The 21,616-nt window shown below is 42.4% G+C and overlaps 1 protein-coding gene across 1 annotated transcript in view; it reads right to left on the bottom strand.

Annotated features, from left to right (window-relative positions):
- got1 (glutamic-oxaloacetic transaminase 1, soluble) overlaps positions 1-21,616 on the bottom strand; it is a 57,294-nt gene that overhangs the window by 22,677 nt on the left and 13,001 nt on the right. Inside the window, exons 4-6 of the mRNA XM_041210243.1 lie at positions 20,594-20,706; positions 18,482-18,586; positions 13,392-13,542 (exon numbers count right to left, since the gene is read on the bottom strand). Of these exons, the coding sequence (XP_041066177.1) occupies positions 13,392-13,542; positions 18,482-18,586; positions 20,594-20,706 (369 nt within the window). The remainder of the gene's footprint in view (positions 1-13,391; positions 13,543-18,481; positions 18,587-20,593; positions 20,707-21,616) is intronic.

Raw genomic sequence — 21,616 nt, 5'->3', positions numbered from 1 at the left:
GCAAAAGGTCTGATCATCGCAGTTGATGATAGGATACTAAAAAATGCCTTTTGTAATTGAAGAAAATCCATAAGATTTAGTTGGTTAAAAAGGGAATAACATTTAGCAACTCCTTTCTAAGATCTACATTGCAAGTTAGGGTCAGCCTTGGATACTTTCTAGGGTACAGTGGTGCTGGTCACTCCTAAACAGTGAGCATTTTATAGTTAGGGGTATGGGCAGACCACCAAATATATATGCCTACCATTATGTAGCCAAGGGGTATAACAGGATTCCTTAATGACCTGAACTAGGTAGGAACTGGAAGAGGCCCTTGAGCCTGTTCCACTATTAAGATAGAATTGGGTGATCTGTACCTAGCCTCCGTTTATCTTTTTATTTATTCTTTAGTGGGATGTGTATCCAACTCATTGTGAACACCACTGCTAGTGTTTAAAAACTGAAATCCCATACCTAAAGTTCTTTTGTTGGGTTGACTTGGAGTGTGATAGGTTTTATCTTACAGATTTCAAAATTTAAGCTGCAGCCAAAATTCCTACTGAACTACATCTGATCAAGTATGTAGTGCAGCTTTGGAATGACAAGCAGATGCAAAATTGCACAGATTGTTCAAAAGAATAAAAGAACTAGAACAGCTGGGCCTATTGAGAGCACACTCATTTTCTGAAGCACATAGTGCCATCCACCGTGGTCAAGAGAGGGCGATGATATCCAAACCGTTATTTAGATTGTTCCAAATGTTGGTATTAAATGTCATTTCTCACTAAAAGGCTTACAGTTTGTTCAGATCAATATCTCACCTTTAACCTACATACCAAAATTAAACTTAATTGGTCATTTATCTCATTGCAGTCCGTGGGATGGCACTGCTTGTAAAACGGCTGCTACGCTTTCTCTCCTAACAGCCAACCAAAATATAAGGTGCTATGTAAAATACAATTCTTCCACTCCCTTTCAGAGTGCAAGTTTGAAAAGCACTGGAAAACATTACCCTCCACATGCTAAAATAAATCAGTTTTGATCAAAAAGAGACGATCCTCCTAAGGATTGTTCCAACTGTTCAATACAGTAATGAACTATGCAAACCAGGAATGTCTCGCAATAGATTTCTGTCCTGTGTTGAGCTAACTGATCTAAGCTAAGGGCACTTGTACTTTAGTAACTCTAGGTCAAAGTCAGAGACTGCCAAATTGCTCTGGGGTGAGGAATCAGAGTGCAGCAGACAACCAGAATGTTATTAGAGTTTCAATGCTATGTGTAGAGCTCATCCAAAGCATTATTGCCCATATTCTAAATGGTATCAAGTCCCATTCACCCCTGTGCTCATTGACTACAGTGGCTTCTGGGTGAGCAATGCCTTGATACTAAAATTCTCATCCTTATTTTCAAATCCCTCTATAGCTTCACCCCTAATTCCATAACCTCCTCCAGCCCACAACTCAAGATATACGTCCTCATCTAATTCGAGCCTCTTGACCATCCCAGACTTTTTAAACTGCTGCAGCGTTGGTGGCTGTGCCTCAAGATGCCAAGGCTCAAAGCACTGGAATTAACTCACTAAACTGCTCTGTCTCTCTTCCTATCTTTAAGGTGCTCATCAAAAACAGAACTCTTTGACCAATTTGTCAGAGTGTGGCTCTGTGTCAAGTTTTGCTTCATTACTTTCCAGTGAAGTGCCTGGGGATGTTTATTATGTTAAAGGCAAATATAACTACAAGTTGTTATTATGTGTAGGTTGCACTGAAGTGTTAAGCTCTCTGCACAGCAATGCAAATCCACGGAACTTAAAAAGATGATTTCCATAATGTAACATAAAAAGCCGACCCACAGCCTAACACTAATTTAGTGCTTTTGGAGATCTTTTCTTTGAGTTAAATGAAAATTGCTAGCTTTTTGTGAAAGGAGACCATGATCCAACAGATTATCAATATCAGGTCTTTTAATGTTTAAAATTTAATGTTATGCCTCAAAGAATTTATTTTCAGTATTGCACCCATCCATTTCTAATGAATTTATTCTGTGGACCGATCAACTTTTAAATTAATTGAAAACGTTTAATCTTTTTAAACTGAATTTCAATGCTCAAACTCAGTTTGAACAAAGTTTTTCATTGCAGAACAATGTCCAATTGAAGCTATTCAATGGTCTGATGTAGTTTCAGTCATTTTCAAATTATTTTAAATGGGATTACTCACAGGCTTATTTTGGTTGCTAAACTGCAACAGATTCCACACTTAAATATATCAATAACTACTTTAAGAGTTTTTAAAAAAAAACAATTACATTCTATTACACTGCCCAATTGTGCTGGTCCATGGAAAATTTTACGCTTGTGATTATCCAAATTAATTTTAGTGGAAAATTGAAGCCTAACCCAACTAGTGCAATTAAAGTGCATTTTGGGCACAATTTCTGATTGCTTCCAAAGCAACTCTACCCCACAGTGCCTCAATACCCGTAATCACTGCAAGTAAAATGTTGCTTAAAATGAGCTCCTAATAGTGTGCAGCCTGATATACAATTACAGAATCCGTTCGGAAAAAAAAGTTCCAGCATTTTTTTTTCCTCCGAGAAAAAGTTGCTTATTCAGGACCTAATGCAACAAAATTAAAAACACAAATTTTTCTGAACATCACATATACCCCTGAGCAAAAACCTTGATCTATTTTAAGAAACAAACAGGTGTAAATTATTACTAATTTATAGTGTTACACCCACCACTGCACTTACACTCACTGTCTGCCATCTTCTGGATTTTTAGCAGCACTGCACACAGACAGGCTGCTAAAGGAGATTATTCATAGAATCATACAACGCTAACCCTGCAACCTTTTCCCCTGCAATTATTTATCCAGTTCTCTTTTTCAAGTTACTATTGAACAGTTTCTCCCTATCCACCCTATTGAAGCCCTTCATAATTTTGAACACTTCTATTAAATCTCCTGTTAACCCTTTCTGCCCTAAAGGAGAGATGGCGTAGTGGTAATATTACTGGATGAGTAATCCAGAGTCAAAGGCCAATGCCCTAGGGACATGGGTTCAAATCCCTCCAATGGCAGCTGGTGGAATTTAAATTCAATCCATAGCTTGAATTATAAAAGCTAATCTTGATAATGGTGACCATGAAGCTATAATCAATTGTTAAAAACCCATCTGGTTCACTAATGTTCTTAAGGGAAGGGAATCTGCTGTCCTTACCTGGTCTGGCCTACATGTGACTCCAGACCCACAGCAATTTGGTGGACTCTTGACTGCCCTCCGAAATGGCCGAGCAAGCCATTCAGCTCAAGGGTAATTAGGGATGGGCAACAAATGCTGGCCTTGCCAGTGATGCCCACATCCAGTTTCACCAGTCTGTCCAATTAACTGAAGTCCTTCATCTCCAGTACTAGTCCTATTGCTACAAGGACATCCATCACCAGGGTAAAAAATGAGGTTGTAAAAAAAAAAGTCAAGGATTTTTAAAAAGGTTCTTTCAGATGTGGGCCATAATTTTGCCCTCGAGAGCATGGTGGCAGTCCACGTTGTGTAGTTACACCCAGTGTTATTAGGGAGGGAGTTGCATGATTTTGACCCAGCGACATTGAAGGATGGCAATAAAGTTCCAAACCAGGATGGTGCATGGCTTGGAAGGGAACTTGCAGGTGGTGTTCCCAATCATCTGCTGCACTTGTCCTTCTAGGTGGTAGGTGTCACAGGTTTTCAAAGTGCTGTTGAAGGAGCCTTGGTGAGTTCCTTCAGTGCATCTTGTAGATGGTACACATTTAAGTATTGAGTGTATGTTGAAGGTGGTGGATGGGGTGGTAATCAAGCAGGCTGCTTTGTCCTGGATGGTGTTGTTGGAGCTTCACTCTTCCAGGCAAGTGGAGATAATTCCATCATAGTCCTGACTCATGCCTTATAGATGGTGGGCAGGCTTTGGGGAATCAGGAGACAAGTTAATCTCTACAGAATTCACAGCCTCTCACCTGCTCTTGCAGCCACAGTATTTATATCACTGGTCCAGTTCACTTTCTAGTCAATGGCAACCCCCAGGAGGTTGATAGTGGGGGATTCAATGATGCTACAGTCAGTGAATATCAAGGGGAGATGGTTGGGTTCTCTTTTGTTGTAGAAGGTCATTGCCTGGCACTTGTATGCAGGAATGTTGTCAGGGCCCACAACTGTTGCAGTAGCCAGTACCAACAACCGTTTCTTGATAGCATTAGGAGTGATTCGAATTGGCTGAAGACTGGCATCTGTGATGCCAGTGACCTCCAGAGGAGGCTGAGATGGATCATCCACTTGACACTTCTGGCTGAAGACTGTTGCAAATGCCTTGCATTTTGCACTAATGTACTGGGTTCCCCCATCATTGAGGATGGGGGTATTTGTGGAGCCTCCTCCTCCAGTTAATTGTTTAAGTGTCAATCACCATTCTTCATTTATTCATTCACAGGATGTGGGCTTCGCTAGCTTGGCCAGCATTTATTACCCATACCTAGTTGCCCTTGAGGAGATGATGAATCACTTGAATCACTGAATCTTGAATCACTGCAGTCCACGTGGTGTGGGTACACCCACACTGCTGTTAGGAAGGGAGATCCAGGATTTTGACCCAGCGACAGTGAAGGAACATCGATATATTTCCAAGTCAGGATGGTGAGCGACTTGGAGGGGAACTTCTAGGTGGTGGTCTTCCATCTATCTGCTGCCCTTATCCTTCTAGATGGTGGTGATCGTGGGTCTGGAAGGTGTTGTCTAAAAAGCCTTGGTGAGTTCCTGCAGTGCATCTTGTAGATGATACACACTGCTGCTATTGTGCACCAGTGGTGGAGGGAGTGAATGTTTGTGGATTGGGTGCCAATCAAGCGGGCTGCTTTGTCCTGGAGGGTGTTGAGCTTTGAATGTTATGGGAGCTGCACTCATCCAGCCAAGAGGGGAGTATTCCATCACACTCCTGACTTGTGCCTGCAGATGGTTGACAGGCTTTGGGAAGTCAGGAGGTGAGTTACTCGTCGCAATGTTCCTAGCCTCTGACCTGCTCTTGTAGCTACAGTATTTATACGGCTAGTCCAATTCAGTTTCTGGTCAATGGCAATCCTGAGGAAGTTGATAGTGGGGGATTCAGTGATGGTAATGCCATTGAACATCAAGGGACATGGTTAGATCCTCTCTTGCTGGAATGGATTTGATACTTGTGGCACGATACTTGCCACTTGTCAGCTCAAGCCTGATTATTGTCCAGGTCTTGCTGCATTTGGATATGGACTGCTTCAGTATCTGAGGAGTCACGAATGGTGCTGAACATTGTGCAATCATCAGCGAACATCCCACTTCTGACCTTATGATGAAAGGAAGGTCATTGATGAAGCAGCAGGAGATGGCTGGGCCCAGGACACTGCTCTTAGGAACTCCTGCAGTGAGGTCCTGGACCTGAGTTGACTGACCTCCAACAACCACAATCATTTTCTAATTATGACTCCAACCAGCTGAGTCTTTCCCTCGATTCCCACTGACTCCAGTTTTGCTAGGGCTCCTTGATGCTACAGTAAGTCAAATGCAGCCTTGATGTCAAGGGCAGTGACTCTCACCTCACCTTGGGTGTTCAGCTCTTTTGTCCATGTTTGAACCAAGGCTGTAATGAGGTCAGGAGCTGAGTGGCCTTGGCAGAACCCAAACTGGGCATCAGTGAGCAAGTTATTGCTACGCAAGTGCCACTTGTTAGCACTGTTGATGACGCCTTCCATTACTTTACTGATGATCAAGAGTAGACTGATGGGGCAGTAATTGGCCGGATTGGATTTGTCCTGCTTTTTGTGTACAGGACATACCCGGGCAATTTTCCACATAGCTGGGTAGATGCCAGAGTTGTAGCTGTACTGGAACAACTTGGCTGGAGGCGCAGCAAGTTCTGGAGCACAAGTCTTAAGCACTATTGCTGGGATATTGACAGGGCCCATAGCCTTTGCAGCATCCAGTGCCTTCAGCCGTTTCTTGATATCACATAGAGTGAATAGAATTGGCTGAAGACTAGCATCTGTGATTCGCAAATGGATGTGACAGGACTGCAGAGCTGAGACCTGATCGATTGTTTGTAGGATCGCTTAGCTCTGTCTATCACATGTTGTTTGGCATGCAAGTAGTCCTGTGTTGCAGCTTCACCAGGTTGACACCTCATGTTTAGGTATGCCTGGTGCTGCTCCTGGCATGCCCTCCTGCACTCTATGAACCAGGGTTGATGCCCCCAGCTTGATGGTAATGGTAGTGCTGGGGATTTGCCAGGCCATGAGGTAACAGATTGAGGTTCTATACAATTCTGCTGCTGTTAATGGCCACAGCACCTCATGGATGCACTTTTTTGAGTCGCTAGATATGTTCAAAATCTATCCCATTCAGCACGGGGTGGTAATGCCACAGAGCACCATGGAAGGTATCCTCAATGTGAAGACAGGGCTTTGTCTCTCCTACCAATGCTGTTAAGGACAGATGCATCTGCAGCAGGTAGATTGAAGAAGACTAGGTCAAGTAGGTTTTTCCCTCTTGTTGGTTGCCTCATCACTTGCCACAGGCCCAGTCTAACAGTTATATCCTTTAGGGCTTGGCCAGTGGTGGTGGTAACAAGCCACCCTTGATCATTTGCATTGAAGTTCCTTGGCCCCAACCACCTCCTCTTCACCATGGATGACCAATCCCTCTACACCTCCATACCCCACTGGGATGGTCTGATGGCTCTCCGCTTCTTCCTTGAACAGAGGCCCGAACAATCCCCATCCACCACTACTCTCCTCCGTCTGGCTGAACTTGTTCTCACGCTGAACAATTTCTCCTTCAACTCCTCTCACTTCCTCCAAATAAAAGGTGTGGCTATGGGTACCCACATGGGCCCCAGCTATGCCTGTCTCTTTATGGGGTTTGTGGAACATTCCATGTTCCAGTCCTAATCCGGCCCCCTCCCACAACTCTTTCTCCGGTACATCGATGATTGCTTCAGTGCTGTTTCATGCTCTCATCTGGACCTGGAAAAATTTATTAATTTTGCTTCCAATTTCCACCCCTCCATCATTTTCACATAGTCCATCTGTGACACTTCCCTTCCCTTCCTTGACCTCTCGGTCTCAATTTCTGGTGACAGACTGTCCACCAATATTCATTACAAGCCTACCGACTTACACAGCTACCTCAACTACAGCTCCTCATACCCCGCTTCCTGTGGAGGACTCCATCCCATTCTATCAATTCCTTCGCCTCCGTCGCATCTGTTCTGATGATGCCACTTTCAAAACAGTTCCTCTGACATGGCGTCCTTCTTCCATAACCGAGGTTTTCCACCCATGGCGGTTGACAGGGGCCTCAGCCGTGTCCGGCCTATCTCCCATGCATCCGCCCTCACGCCTTCTCCTCCCTCCCAAAACCATGATAGGGTCCCTCTTGTCCTCATTTATCACCCCACCAGCCTCCGCATTCAAAGGATCATCCTCTGCCATTTCCGCCAACTCCAGCATGATGCCACCACCAAACGTCTTGCCTTCACCCCCTCGGCGGAATTCCGCAGGGATCATTCCCTCCGGGATGGAGGTCTACACCTCCATCAGCCCCTACACCTCAACCCCCTCCCACGGCACCTTCCCATGCAACCGCAGAAGGTGCAACACCTGCCCCTTTACTTCCCCTCTCCTCACCGCCCAAGGGCCCAAACAGTCTTTTCAAGTGAAGCACCATTTCACTTGCACTTCCCTCAATTTAGTCTACTGCATTCGTTGCTCCCAATGCAGTTTCCTCTACATTGGAGACACCAAACGCAGAATGGGTGACCTCTTTACAGAATGTCTTTGGTCTGTCCGCAAGCATGACCCAGACCTCTCTGTCGGTTGCCATTTCAACACTCCACCCTGCTCTCATGCCCACATGTCCGTCCTTGATCTGCTGCATTGTTCCACTGAAGCTCAACGCAAACTGGAGGAACAGCACCTCATCTTCTGACTAGACACTTTACAGCCTTCTGGACTGAATATTGAGTTCAACAATTTTAGATCATGAACTCTCTCCTCCATCCCCACCCCCTTTCCGATCGATCCCCCCTTTTTTTCCAATAATTTATACATATTTTTCTTTTCCCACCTATTTCCATTATTTTTAAAATGTATTTCCATCCATTGTTTTATCTCTACCCTTTAGCCTATTTCGATTCCTTCCCTTCACCCCACCCCCACTAGGGCTATCTGTACCTTGCTTATCCTGCTTTCTACCCTTAATTAGCACATTCCTTAGATAATACCACCACCTCTTTGTCCTTTTGCCTATCTCCACCTATCACTGGCCTTCTATCCAGCTCTCCCCCTTAACCAGCTTATATTTCACCTCTTTTCTATTTTTACTTAGTTCTGTTTAAGAGTCATACAGACCCGAAACGTTAACTGTATTCCTCTCCGCAGATGCTGCCAGACCTGCTGAGTTTTTCCAGGTACTTTTATTTTGGCTTTCCAGCATCTGCAGTTTTTTTGCTTTTAGCTTATATTTGTGTGTGTGTGTGTGTGTGTGTGTGTGTGTGTGTGTGTGTGTGTGTGTGTGTGTGTGTGTGTGAGAGAGAGAGAGAGAGAGAGAGAGTGAATAATTTAAGTAAACTGCAGGCTGTTAGACTTCAAGGTTTGAAACATCAAAGGGGTTAAGTGTATAAAAAGGTATTTGAAATGCTAATTGATGAGCTAAGTAAAAGGGAGTTTGCATTTTTAAGTAAGTGGAAAGGCTGTTGGCTTTTCAAAGCAACATGGTAAGATGTTTACAACTGGCAAAGTAAATAAGGCAAAGTTATTGTGTATTTTTCCCAAAAGTGCTGGCCATAATGACATCATAAAAGATTTTTATATTCTGGGAAAAGTAAATGCCAAAGACAGGTAGAAACGATTGGATTTACAGATCAAAAAAGGAGAAAATATATTTAAAAGGGAGATGGAAAGCTGTTTGGGGTGAGATCTTGAAAGATGCATTGTGTGAAACAGACTGGTGGGAAAAAACCTCCAGCCACCCTGGGGAAGTTTGCTGTGCCAGTAACCAACGCTGTGTTAAACACCTTTGCAGCTTCACTGTCAAGTGAGAGGGAGAAAGAAGCTGCGAAATACAGCAACATTGGGTGCTTGTGATAATCTTGTTGGATGCTTTATAGATCAATAATCTATTTTGGACATAAAAACAAAAAACTGCGGAGGCTGGAAATCCAAAACAAAAACAGAATTACCTGGAAAAACTCAGCAGGTCTGGCAGCATCGGCGGAGAAGAAAAGAGTTGACGTTTCGAGTCCTCATGACCCTTCAACAGAACTGAGTAAAAATAGGAGGGGGGTGAAATATAAGCTGGTTTAAGGTGGGGGGGGTGGGGGAGAGAAGTTGGGGGGGGGGGGGGCATTGTAGGGACAAGCAAGCAGTGATAGGAGCAGATAAATCAAAAGATGTCACAGACAAAAGAACAAAGAGGTGTTGAAGGTGGTGAGATTATCTAAACAAATGTGCTAATTAAGAATGGATGGCAGGACACACAAGGTGCAGCTCTAGTGGGGGTGGGGTGAAATAAGACTAACAGGGCATAAGAGGTATAGATTTAAAAATAATGGAAACAGGTGGGAAAAGAAAAATCTATATAAATTATTGGAAAAAACAAAAGGGAGGGGGAAGAAACGGAAAGGGGGTGGGGATGGAGGAGGGAGTTCAAGCTTCACTGGAACAATGCAATTTGGTCTGTCTGCAAGAATGATCCAGACCTCCCTGTCGATTGCCATTTTAACACTCCACCCTGCTCTCTTGCCACATGTCTGTCCTTGGCTTGCTGCATTGTTCCAGTGAAGCTCAACACAAACTGGAGGAACAGCACCTCATCTTCCGACTAGGCACTTTACAGCCTTCCGGACTGAATATTGAATTCAACAACTTTAGGTCTTGACCTCCCTCCTCCATCCCCACCCCCTTTCCGTTTCTTCCCCCTTCCTTTTGTTTTTTCCAATAATTTATATAGAATTTTCTTCTCCCACCTATTGCCATTATTTTTAAATCTATATCTTTTATGCCCTGCTAGTCTTTCCACACCACCCCCACTAGAGCTGTACCTTGCGTGTCCTGCCATCCATTCTTAATTAGTACATTCTTTTAGATAATATCACCACCTTCAACACCTCTTTGTTCTTTTGTCTGTGACATCTTTTGATTATCTGCTCCTATCACTGCTTGCTTGTCCCTACAACCACCCCCCCCAACTTCTCTCCCCCGCCCCACCTTAAACCAGCTTATATTTCACCCCTCTCCTATTTTTACTCAGTTCTGCTGAAGAGTCATGAGGACTCGAAACGTCAACGTTCTTCTTCTCCACCGATGCTGCCAGACCTGCTGAGTTTTTCCAGGTAATTCTGTTTTTATTATCTATTTTGGACAGTTGCCCGAAAGGGATGTATAATTTGCAGGGGGCTAGTTAAGTAGAAATTTTGGGAGTTATTATAAGACTAAGTAGCAGTAATCTTGCGTTTAAGCTTTCTTTTGTTAACAAATGTTTTAATTTAATCTTTAAAATCTCTAAATGTGGTAGCGGACTTGTTACTTCTAACTTCAGTATACAGACCTTCTCATAATAAATGCTAATTGCAAACTTGTGATAGAGTGGCCAAGTTTCCCTCTGGGATTTGGTCAGCCTGGCACATAACACCTGCCATTATCATAACACCACCATCAGTGCTTCCTCCAATGGTGTTCAACATGGAAGCCTACCGATTCATCAGTTGAGGGGGAGTGGTAGTGGTAATCAGCAGGAAGTTTCCTTGCCCATGTTTGACTCGATGCCATGAGACTCATGGGGTCCAGAATCGACGTTGAGAACTTCTAGGGCAACTCCCTTCCGCCACCTCTGGTGGGTCTGTCTTATCAGTAGGACGCAGGGATGGTGATGGTGTTGTCTGGGACATTGTCTGTAAGATATGATTCAGTGAGCGTGACTATGTCAGGCTGTCACTTCACTATTCTATGGACAGCTCTCCCAATTTTGACACAAGCCCCTCGAGATGTTAGTAAGGAGGACTTTGCAGATTTGAGGGGGCTGGATTTGCTGTTGTTGTTTGTGGTGCCTGGGCCGATGCCAAGTCCACCCGGTTTCATTCCTTTTTTCAGACTTTGTTTCTTTTTATTCATTCATGGGATGTGGGCGCCACTGGCTAGGCCAACATTTATTGCCCAATCCCTAATTGCCCTTGAGAATGTGGTAGTGAGCTGCCTTCTTGAACCACTGCAGTCCATGTGCACAGTGCTTTTAGGGAGGGAGTTCCAGGATTTTGACCCTGCCACAGTGAAGGAACGGTGATATATTTGCAAGTTAGGATGGTGAGTGGCTTGGAGGGGAAATTCCAGGTGGTGGTGTTCCCATGTATCTGCTGCCCTTGTCCTATCTAGATGATAGCGGTCATGGGCTTGGAAGGTGCTGTCTAAGGAGCGTTAGTGAATTCCTGCAGTGCATCTTGTAAATGGTACACACTGCTGCCACTGTGGTGGAGGGAGTCAAGGTTTGTAGATGGGATGTCAAAACAAGCAGGCTGCTTTGTTCTGGATTCTTGGATGTTGTTGCAGCTGCACTCCTCCAGCTAAGTGGAGAGTATTTCACCATACTCCTGATTTATGCCTTGTAGATGGTAGACAGGCTTTGGGGAGTCAGGTGAGCTACTTGCTGCAGGATTCCTAGCCTCTGACCTGCTCTTATAGCCACAGTATTTACATGGCTAGTCCAATTCAGTTTCTGGTCAATGGTAGTCTCCAGGATGTTGTAGAAGTTTTGATACAAGAGAGTGGCTTGGTAGGCCATTTCAGAGTACATTTAAGAGTCAACCACACTGCTGTGGTTCTGGAGTCACACGAGGCCAGGCCAGGCAAGGATGGCAGATTTCCTTCCCTAAAGTACATTAGTGAACGAGATAGGTTTTTACAACAATTGACAATGGTTTCATGGTCACTCTTACCAAAGACTAGCTTTTTTAATTCCAGGTTTATAAATTGAATTTTAATCCCACCAGCCGCTGTTGTGAGATTCGAACCCATGTCTATATGGCATTAACCTGGGCCTCTGGACTAATAGTCCGGTGCCATTACCACTACGCCACCGCCTTGAACAAAATTTGCAGATTTCCTTCCCACTCATCGGCGTTGCCTGTTTCTGGCAGGAGACTGTCCTAGATTACTTAAATGAGGCTCAAATTAAAATGGTGCCAGGCCTCGCTCTAAGATCCTGTATCAGCGAGAGAGGATTTCCCTCCTGCTATTAAACTTGCGCTCCCCCCTCCCACAACCCCCATTAAAAATCAAGCTGTTTGTTTCTGCTGTAGGGTTCTTCTGCATGTATACATGATACAAATACCTGAATTATGAAATAACCTGAACTGATTTGAAGCATTCAAAACCCGGATTTCTGTTCAAAAAGTTCAGTGATGTCTTGTCTGAGTCACTCAAACACTTCTTCCCCACCACCCTTCTCCTCACAGTACTCAAGTGCTGTTTTCTAAACAATCACAGGACCTGAAGTGACAGGCAGGTGTGAACGTTGCATTGATGCTGCATTATTTCTTCCAAACTTTTTTCTCCCTCCATTCCTTTGTGGGATGTGCGTATTGTTGGCAAACCCAGCATTTGTTGCCTATCCCCAAATGCCCTTGAGATGGTGGTGGTGAGCCGCCTTCTTGAACTGCAGAAGGCCTTGGGGATGTAGGTGTGTCTCAACAGGGTCCATCAGACAGTTACACATGTGACATATGCAGAAAACCAGGTCCAGATCACAAGAGAGTGCAGCAAGGACCAACTCCCATAAAACAAAGGCCTTCAGGTTGCTTAAAAAACGAGTGAAACCAATGAACTCAAGCGTTGATCAAAAGCAATCTAAATTTACAACAATTAGGCACACCCACATCTTAAGTTACAGGCAAGTGCTCTGTTACACTTTTGTGTAATTTCTTGTTTACACATTTAATAAGCTTTTATTCAGGACTGTCTTGGAGATGTCAGCCTACTTGGAGCTGCCGCTTGGCCTAAATAGCCAAGTGGTTATGGTACTGGGTTTGTAACCCCAAGATCAAGAGTTCAAATCTCACAATGGCAAACTATGAAACAATGTAACTTCATCTGAAACAGATGGAAACGTGGTTGTACTCGAAAGAGTTACTTGGAGCTGCCCCTTTTATTAGTTTTCTGTGGCAGAATATATGCATTTATGTTTAGGCCCCATTTATTCTTCATCTATTCAAGGGCAGTAGGATGGGGTGCAGACTTTTCACCCCACTTGGGATTATACAGGATATTATGGATATTGTTACTACTTTGTCACATTGCTTCCTTCACTGTTAAGTGTTTGGTTCCTTAAATAAATATTCTAAAAATTAGAAAGAAACTATTACTCACTGTATAGTCCAAAATTCTTAGAAAAGGACTGTGCACAGAAGAGCTCAAAACCCTGGCTCACAAAGTAACGAATAGCCCAGGCATCTTTATCCAAGTCTCCAGATGCAAAGCCCTGATAGGCTGCATCAAAGAAAGGGAAAAGGGACCTTCTCTGCAAATGCACAGAAAATACAGACATGAGGATACAACACAAACAAAGCAAAAAATTCAAAGGATTACTTCTGGCTCAACAGTTGAAATTCACTCCTCCACACTTCCCAGCATTTTCAGCAAGTTCATCTACATGTTTAGTCTGCTCTTTATTCATACACAGTTCTAAAGGGACAACAAACGTAGATACAGTCTGCAACAAACAACTAACTCGAAGTATCTCACACAAAAATGGAAGCTAAACGATGCCAGTAACATGCCCTGGTGAAAGTAATTAAAGAGCACATCAAGCCATCAGTACGTGAGTTCACTAAAGGTAGTGCTATAAGAGGTTACCAGGAGATGCACAGCTGCTACTCAGGGATTTTGTCCATTTTTCTGCCAAGTAGAGTTATTGAATTTGCAACAGCTCTGGTGCATTATGCCATTATTGTGAATCTGTTACTGGAAGTACAGGATTCTCGAAAGTACCCACTTTATGAATAATCTACACATGCTGTTCCTTACAAGGTTTCCTGAACAGACAAAATGAAAACAGAAACCAGAATTTGAGAGGCTTTGAACTATCGGCATTTGCTATCATCACCCCTCTGAATCTAACCGCAACTTTAAGATTTAGCACAGAGGAATGAAGGAATGTTTAAGTTGCAGTCTGACATTCACTACTCCACCATGTTCTGTGTTGTGGACCACCCCCCCACCCCCAAAGCCCACTCATGGCCATCTCATCAAGACAGCAAAATCAATTGAACTGATGATAATTTCCCTATTCCCACTTGCATATCGTTGTTAGAAACTCCATTAAAAGGTAAACTTTGTTCAATGAGGTGTAAGAGTTTTTTTTTTAAAAAGAGTAAAAACTTACCGCTGAACAACCAATCTGAGAAAAAAAAATATTTGTGGAATATTGACTAGATTTTTAAAATTTTATTTTTAAAAGTTTGTTCATGATATTTCAGTTTCTATCTTAACACCATGTATATGCCCCAATCTTTATTTTGCTCTGGGCAAACATTTTAAAAGGTGATTTCATTTAGCCTCCATTTCTGGTTGGCTGTGAGAATTCTTTAATGTGACTGGCTGCTTAGATAGCTTGACACTGACCACAAAATCTGAGCTGACAAGTCTTTTTTTTTGTTAAATAATGCCATTACTGCTAAATCCAGTTTAGTTCAGCGTCAGCAATCTTCCAATATCAAACAGCTCTTCAACTGATCGGAGGAATCCTCAATTAAACATAAATTGAAAAGCAGCAAGTAAAAAACAAGAAATATAAAATACATTTACAGGGTGTGAAATAGTACTAAAGGAGAGATCTAAACAAAAAAATATATATGACAATTTTCTAAGGGAATGCAACTCCACACTTATAAAACCATTTTCCAGGGCTAGATAGGTGTTTAGCAGTAATTATCACTTATTACACCATTAAAAACTCAACTACTCCTGAATGCACCAACCCTAACTTATTCATCTCTCTTTAGTGTGCTTAAAGTGACTATCTAAATTCATGTCATTACAATGACCTCTGTGCTGGTTCTAACAACAAAATCTGCCTGTGGAGGAGCAGGGAATAGGAAGCAATTTCTGGATTTCTGAGATTAACTGTAAATGTAAGCGTCAGAAGTTCCTGTCAGCTTTGCCCTGCAATAACAATGAAGGGTGACAGCTTCACCATTTTTAATATAGCAAAATCCAGGTTATTAATTGCTGTGAAAAATATATCTTCAGGTATATTTTCAGACATGTGGGTAATACAGGACTGTGGTCTGGGTGGAAAACCCTACAAAGTAGTAATCTATCACCTTCACTCTGCAACCACTATACATCGTAGAAGCATACCAAAGTACAATCAACTCCTGCTATTCACAACCCCCTCTATCGAGAATTCGTCTACCCATGTGAATGTGTTTGGAACACCTGATCGCGGCTCGTGTCTCCAAATCTTTGTTCATCTACCATTTAACTTGTTAAACATCTCACCTAAACTGCATGTGGCTTACTGTGATTTACAGGACACAGTAACTCCCGACCAGTATTTTACAGTACAGGCACAGACAGCACTTCCCTAAAAATAAGTGATTCAGAGCCAAGCAGAAAACATCCCCACAGGAAAGTGATGACACTTGAATGAAAAATCACAATCTTAGATCGACTGAAAAATGGTGCAACTGCCACTATATTGGCCAGGGAATACTTCGCGAATGAATCCACAATCAGGTACATTAGGCAGTCTGAAGGAAAAATAAGGGACAGTGTTGGTGTTTCTGGTAGTCGTACTGTCAAGATAACTTTTATGGGGAGAGATCCACACTTTGAGTAACTTTTCCATTTCCTCTGTGTGGGTAGAGCATCAAAGGGGGACCCCAGCTCATGGTCCAATCATTTGAAACAAAGCACCTGAACTGTACCAGTACATAAAAAGTAGTAAAGAGGGAAGTGCTGGTGTCACTGTGATGAAGGTGGTGGTGCAGAAGTGCCTCTCCTTCGAGTTCCAAAGTGGTGGGGGGGGGGGGGAGGCTGCTTCTGCTGACCATGCAGTTGCATTAGAGTTTCCCAAGGTGCTGCAGGAATACATTGAAGAGAGAGGCTACCAGGCAAAGTATGCCTTCAATGCAGACGAAGCTGCCCTGTTCTGGAAGCAGATGCCAAACAGGACCCACATTTTGAAAGAAGAAAACACAGCTCTGTTTTTAAAGCAGCAAAGGAAGGCTGACACTTCTGCTATGTGCCAATGTGACTGGGGCTTTAAACATAAACCAATGCTGATTTATAGGTCAGAAAACCCTTGTGCTTTCAAAAGGGAAAAATAAATCTCATCTGCCAGTTTTTTGGAAAGCCAACAGCGATACCTGGTTGGTGGCAACCATATTTGAAGCCTGGTTTGCCAATTGCTTTCTTTCAGGTCCACACTTATCTGAGGGAAAATAGCCTGTCTTGCAAAAGTCCTACTAATCCTAGGTAATGCACCTGGGCATTCACATTCTCTCAGGGAACCATCCAGAAGTTGACATTTTTTTTTAAACCCCCAAACATGACCTCAATTAGTCAACCAATGGACCGGGGATCATTGCTTCATTCAGGGCTTACCACACCCGACAAAGTTTCAGCCGCATCCTTCATCTTAGGGAAGCAGACCCCTTCAACCACAGTCCGTGATTGCTGGAAGGAATTCAACATCCTCATAGCAGTAGGCATAATTAAGGACTCATGGGATGAAGTGAGAGCTTCAACCATAAACGCCTGCTGGAAAAAGTTTGGCCTGAGGATGTGAATGATTTCATCAGTTTCCCTAATGTGAATGCTGAAGTGATCAGGATTGCTGACTTGGCAAAACAAGTTGGAGGGGAGGGGCTTGAAGACCTGGCCACAGATGAAGTGGAGGAGTTTCAATCTCATTAAGAAGAACTCTGTACGGAAGAATTGGTTGAACCGATGAGATTAAATGAACCTAAACAGGAGCAGGAAGAGGAGCCAACAAATTCACAACCAAGATTATGGCAAATTTCAGAAGGTCAGCCGAAGATTTGAAGAAAAAAAAAACAGGCAACAGGCCTTGACACAAGCATGGAAAGAAGCCTTTTGTAGAGCAACTGACAGTCATTGCTCCTTACCAAGAACTTTACAAATTTGAAAAACCAAAGGTGAAGCAGTCAATAATAACATCGTTCTTTTCATCCACATCAATGCCCGAATCTGTTACTTCACCCACTTTCTCTACTTTCACTCTCAAGTACAGTACCTGTATTGTACAGTAATGTACTATAATTTGTATTATTCTGTAAACGACAAGTTTTATATTGTTCTTGTTTTCTTGCATTGCCAAACAATTTCAGGGGTAAAATTGTCTTGAATTTCGTCAAAAAGATAGTTTTCATTGCTTCTGTTCTGTTAAAAATGTCAAATTTAGGGTGGCTGGGACCTAATTTATTCCCATTATAAAGTACTGTACATTTGCCATTTGCAATTTCACAGCAATGGAACCCCTGCAAATGGTGGGCCTTTACTGTAGTACAGATTTAGAAAGGTGCAAGCTCCAGGAGAGCAGCCACAACACCAGCAGTCAAGAGTGATCCACCAAAAGCACTGGTGTGCTGTAGTTAAAGTTAGCCAGCAAAGTGCAGGGAGAGTAACAGCATTTCTTACATTACAACAATGATTACACTTCAAAGGAAATTAACTGGCTGAAAAGATCATGAAAGGCGCTTTATAATGCAAGTCTCCATCTTTAATGCGCAAGGCTTGCTCCATGCAATGGTGGATGGTCTCTCAAGCATGTGGCAGGAAAGGTGCGTGAACTGACTAGGTGCCCTGCCCCCCACCCCTCTGAGTATGTATTGCAGATATTCTTGGACTGGACTCCAGTCAAGAAGGCATGTCCATTACTAAGAAAGCTTCAGTCTACACTTTTGGTACCAGACCAGTAACTAATATAATCCTACTGAGATTTTGTGCAAAACATGACGACAATGCAATAAATCATGTTTGAATTGAATTCAGTTCAACTGAATGATGTTAGACTGAGTGCAAAGTATATTTGAAATTACCTAAGAATAGGTAAGTATTTGTAAATTAAGCATTACACCCACACAAGCACGATTGTGAAATATTTACCAAACCCTTCAGAAACACAAAATTACAAAGTTCACACCTATCCATAGTAAGTTTTAGGCAGTATGGGATTGTTTTTGGCCACCTTGTATTTTCCATATTATGATCTTAAAAACAAACAGGCTAATCAGGGCATGAAACATTGAAGTTAAAACTCTATTCAAGTCAGCTGAGATAGGAGTAAATTCAAACTGTAAAAGCCACTGAATTCAATATTCCCTACATTAACCTCAAATGCATAGAAAACAAAAAAGTATTCAAGTGAATGGTAATAGCATCCAGTTTACTTTGCCTGTAACTAACAGACTTTAAAAAACAGCTTACTGTACCTTCATGACCTCAGCAATCTTCTGCCATTGCTCTGGACTTGGGTCTGTACCAGTTGGATTGTGCGCGCATGCATGCAGCACAAAAATGGAAAATTCCGGAGCTTTCTAGTGGTAAAGAAGAAAAGCAACCCTCAAAATTGGTGTTATGTACATATGAACAGGGATGAAGTGTTAAATCAGGTTATAAAGTGACTCGACATTCTACTAATTACTGTGCCAGCTACAATGTTCAACTCACCACATCCATTCACACCCACTCCCCATCTAAGCAATCACCAAAATTCTAAACTTTCCTCAATCAGTACTCCTGACTCGAGGCATTCAATCTCCAGCCCTAGGGTCAAGTGATCCCCAAGCCCAGCAATTGAAATTCAGCTGTCCTTGTACAATATTCGAAACCCATACTCCTGTCCTCTCAGGTGAACGTAAAAGATACCACGACACTTACTGAAAAGCAGGGGAGTTCTCCAGGCCAATATTTATCTCTCAATCAACACCCAAAATAGATAATCTGATCATTTATTTCACTGCTGTTTGTGGGGACTTGATGCATACAAATTAGTTGCTGAATTTCATACATTGCAATGGTAACTACACTTTGTAAGTGCTTCATTGGCTTTAAAGAGCTTTGAGATATTCCAAGGTCTTGAAATGTACTAGATAAATGCAAGTTTCTTTGAAACTGGATAAACCAGAAATAAAATGTCATAAGCTTGAAGATTTGGACAAAACTCTTTTTAGCATGGCTGCTTCACTGATGGATAAATTATCCATCAAAGATTAAATTGCATCCTACTACGCTTGAGCTATACACCGATGCAGCCCTCAAGGACAAATTGCTTTCTCAACCCCACTCGAGACCTTTTCAAGGTCTAACGTGGGGACAGCTATCACCACTGATACAGCAGTTGCCAGCTGTTGATGGTGGGGAATTCCATAATGCTTTTGAGTAACATGCCATAATAATGCTCTGTTCAGGAGAAGCTGTAGCATACATTAGTCTGTGATATATTGCTAATCCTCAGTTTTCAAAGTGTGTCAGCAAAAGAGTCTGTAGAAATTCTACTATTCCAAGGGGATTCCAAGGGGATCAGTGTGTGCCATTTACATTAACAACCAGATGCTTTCACATTGTTCACTATAAAGAAGTTGAAATTATTTTGCTAATTTAATTCTACCACCTCCTGGTGGTGACTCACACTAGGATGCAGCTCCACACAAATATTGTTATCTAATACTTTACTCAAGTAGCCATACATCATACAAGAGCTTGGACACTGAGCAATCAGCTATATGACTGCAGAGTCGCATCACAACTGAGCCTAATCCTCTTCACACTCATGTTCAATAGGTATTTCAGACTGTAGCTCTTACTATTTATCCCTCACTTCAGTATCATCCCATTTAAGCCTTTTGTATCCTACCTCACTGTTTGCCAAAGTTCCTTTTGTGCCACCAGGAAATTTCAATATCGTGATCTCTATTATTCCAACACCATTTGTAAAAATGTTTACTGAACAGTTATCTCTGCCCTACCTTCATCCTCCACAACTAAACCTTTCCTTTCCTTTTTATTTATTCATTCCTTCATGGGATGTGGGTACCGCTGGCTAGGCCAGCATTTATTGCCCATCCCTAAGTGTCCTCGAGAAGGTGGTGGGGAGCTGCATTCTTGAGCAGCTGTGTCCCAATTGATCCCACCTGCCCTTTTAAGTATATTATTTGACATCCCTCTAAAAGCTGCAATTCATTTTATACTATCTGCTAGTTCTTTTTATATCATTCCTTTAAATGTCCCCTTTCAACGCCCCACTGAACTTTCTATATTACTCATTTCCTTTTTTATTGCTCAGTCTAATTTTACCATACATGTTCCCTTTAATCTCTCTATTCATCAGCTGAATAAGGAGGGGGCAAAAAAGAACAGTTTTATCATAGAAAGATGTGCAAAGGAGGAGGTAATCCCATCCAGGATGGCAAGCAGGACACATGCAGGCCACACTATAGGTTTTGTCACATACCCAGCACTTGAAAGAGCAAAAACAGTCAAGAGTTTCATTGGGCAAATTTTGGATAATGACTGAAATAAACAGCACATTTTACAATGAATACCTCCATATCCCCCAGAAGTCCTTGTAGATCAAGGCCACGATTGGCTGGGTCCCAGTAACGATAGCTGCGTATGTCAGTGAATCCTGCAGCACCAAACACTCCATTGTGGTTTGCTGTGAACAGAATATTTACACTGTAATTAAGCACTGGTATTCAAACCTTAAAACTCTTGCATGTGAAGGTGTTGAAGAACAATTCTTCTATAAGGAGTGGGTGTTGCCATGGTATGTTTAGTACTTCCTTTGGTTTTCCTGGCCCTCCCTCATACAAAACCAAGCGAGTAAAGTATGCCTGATTGGCCTGCCACCTTTATGGATATAATCACCTTTTATTTAATGAGGCAGAGTTTAACCATGCTACTTAGTAAACGTGAAATTGTTCCAAGCAAAGTTACAAAAGGATTTTCTCGCACTGTGCAGGGAAAGGGAAATTCAGTCTACATCAATGCAAAAAAAGAACTGGTACGAACATACGAACTAGGGGAGACCTGTATCATTCTACTCAGGCACTGCTTTGTGATATGTTTAACAAGCTGAATGCCAATTCTGAACTGATCATCAATTGCTTGCTGAATAGGATGTTGTAGCAGTTATGATGCCTGACTAGTTGCCCAGAGAATGTGGTTTAAAATTCCACTGAAATCTGGTCCTTTGTTGGCTGGCACCAGAGTAAGTGACTGCAAAAGCTGTTGGATTGTCGTAAAAAAACAGGTATGTTGATGTGAAATCTTCCACCCTGGCCTCTTCTGACCCAGACTATGGCTGCAGCCCTTCATGGCTTGGTTATTCCTTAATACCCTCAATTTGGAAAGAACAAATCATTGCATGCCAGACTTATGGGGCAACTAGAAAGGCAATAATGTAGTCTTGCTAGTACTCTGAGAATTTTGAAAGGGTGTAGCAACAAGTATGTTACCTAAAAGGAGTTGCCTGACTGTTGGGGAGTGTACATAATACAGTGACATTAGATTTAACTCAAAGAGGCAGAATTAAAAAGGGTTACAGATAGTTCTAAGAGTAAATT

Source organism: Carcharodon carcharias, chromosome 17, assembly GCF_017639515.1.
Source record: "Carcharodon carcharias isolate sCarCar2 chromosome 17, sCarCar2.pri, whole genome shotgun sequence".
NCBI lineage: Eukaryota > Metazoa > Chordata > Chondrichthyes > Lamniformes > Lamnidae > Carcharodon > Carcharodon carcharias.
This window is presented reverse-complemented; position numbering and strand designations above follow the sequence as displayed.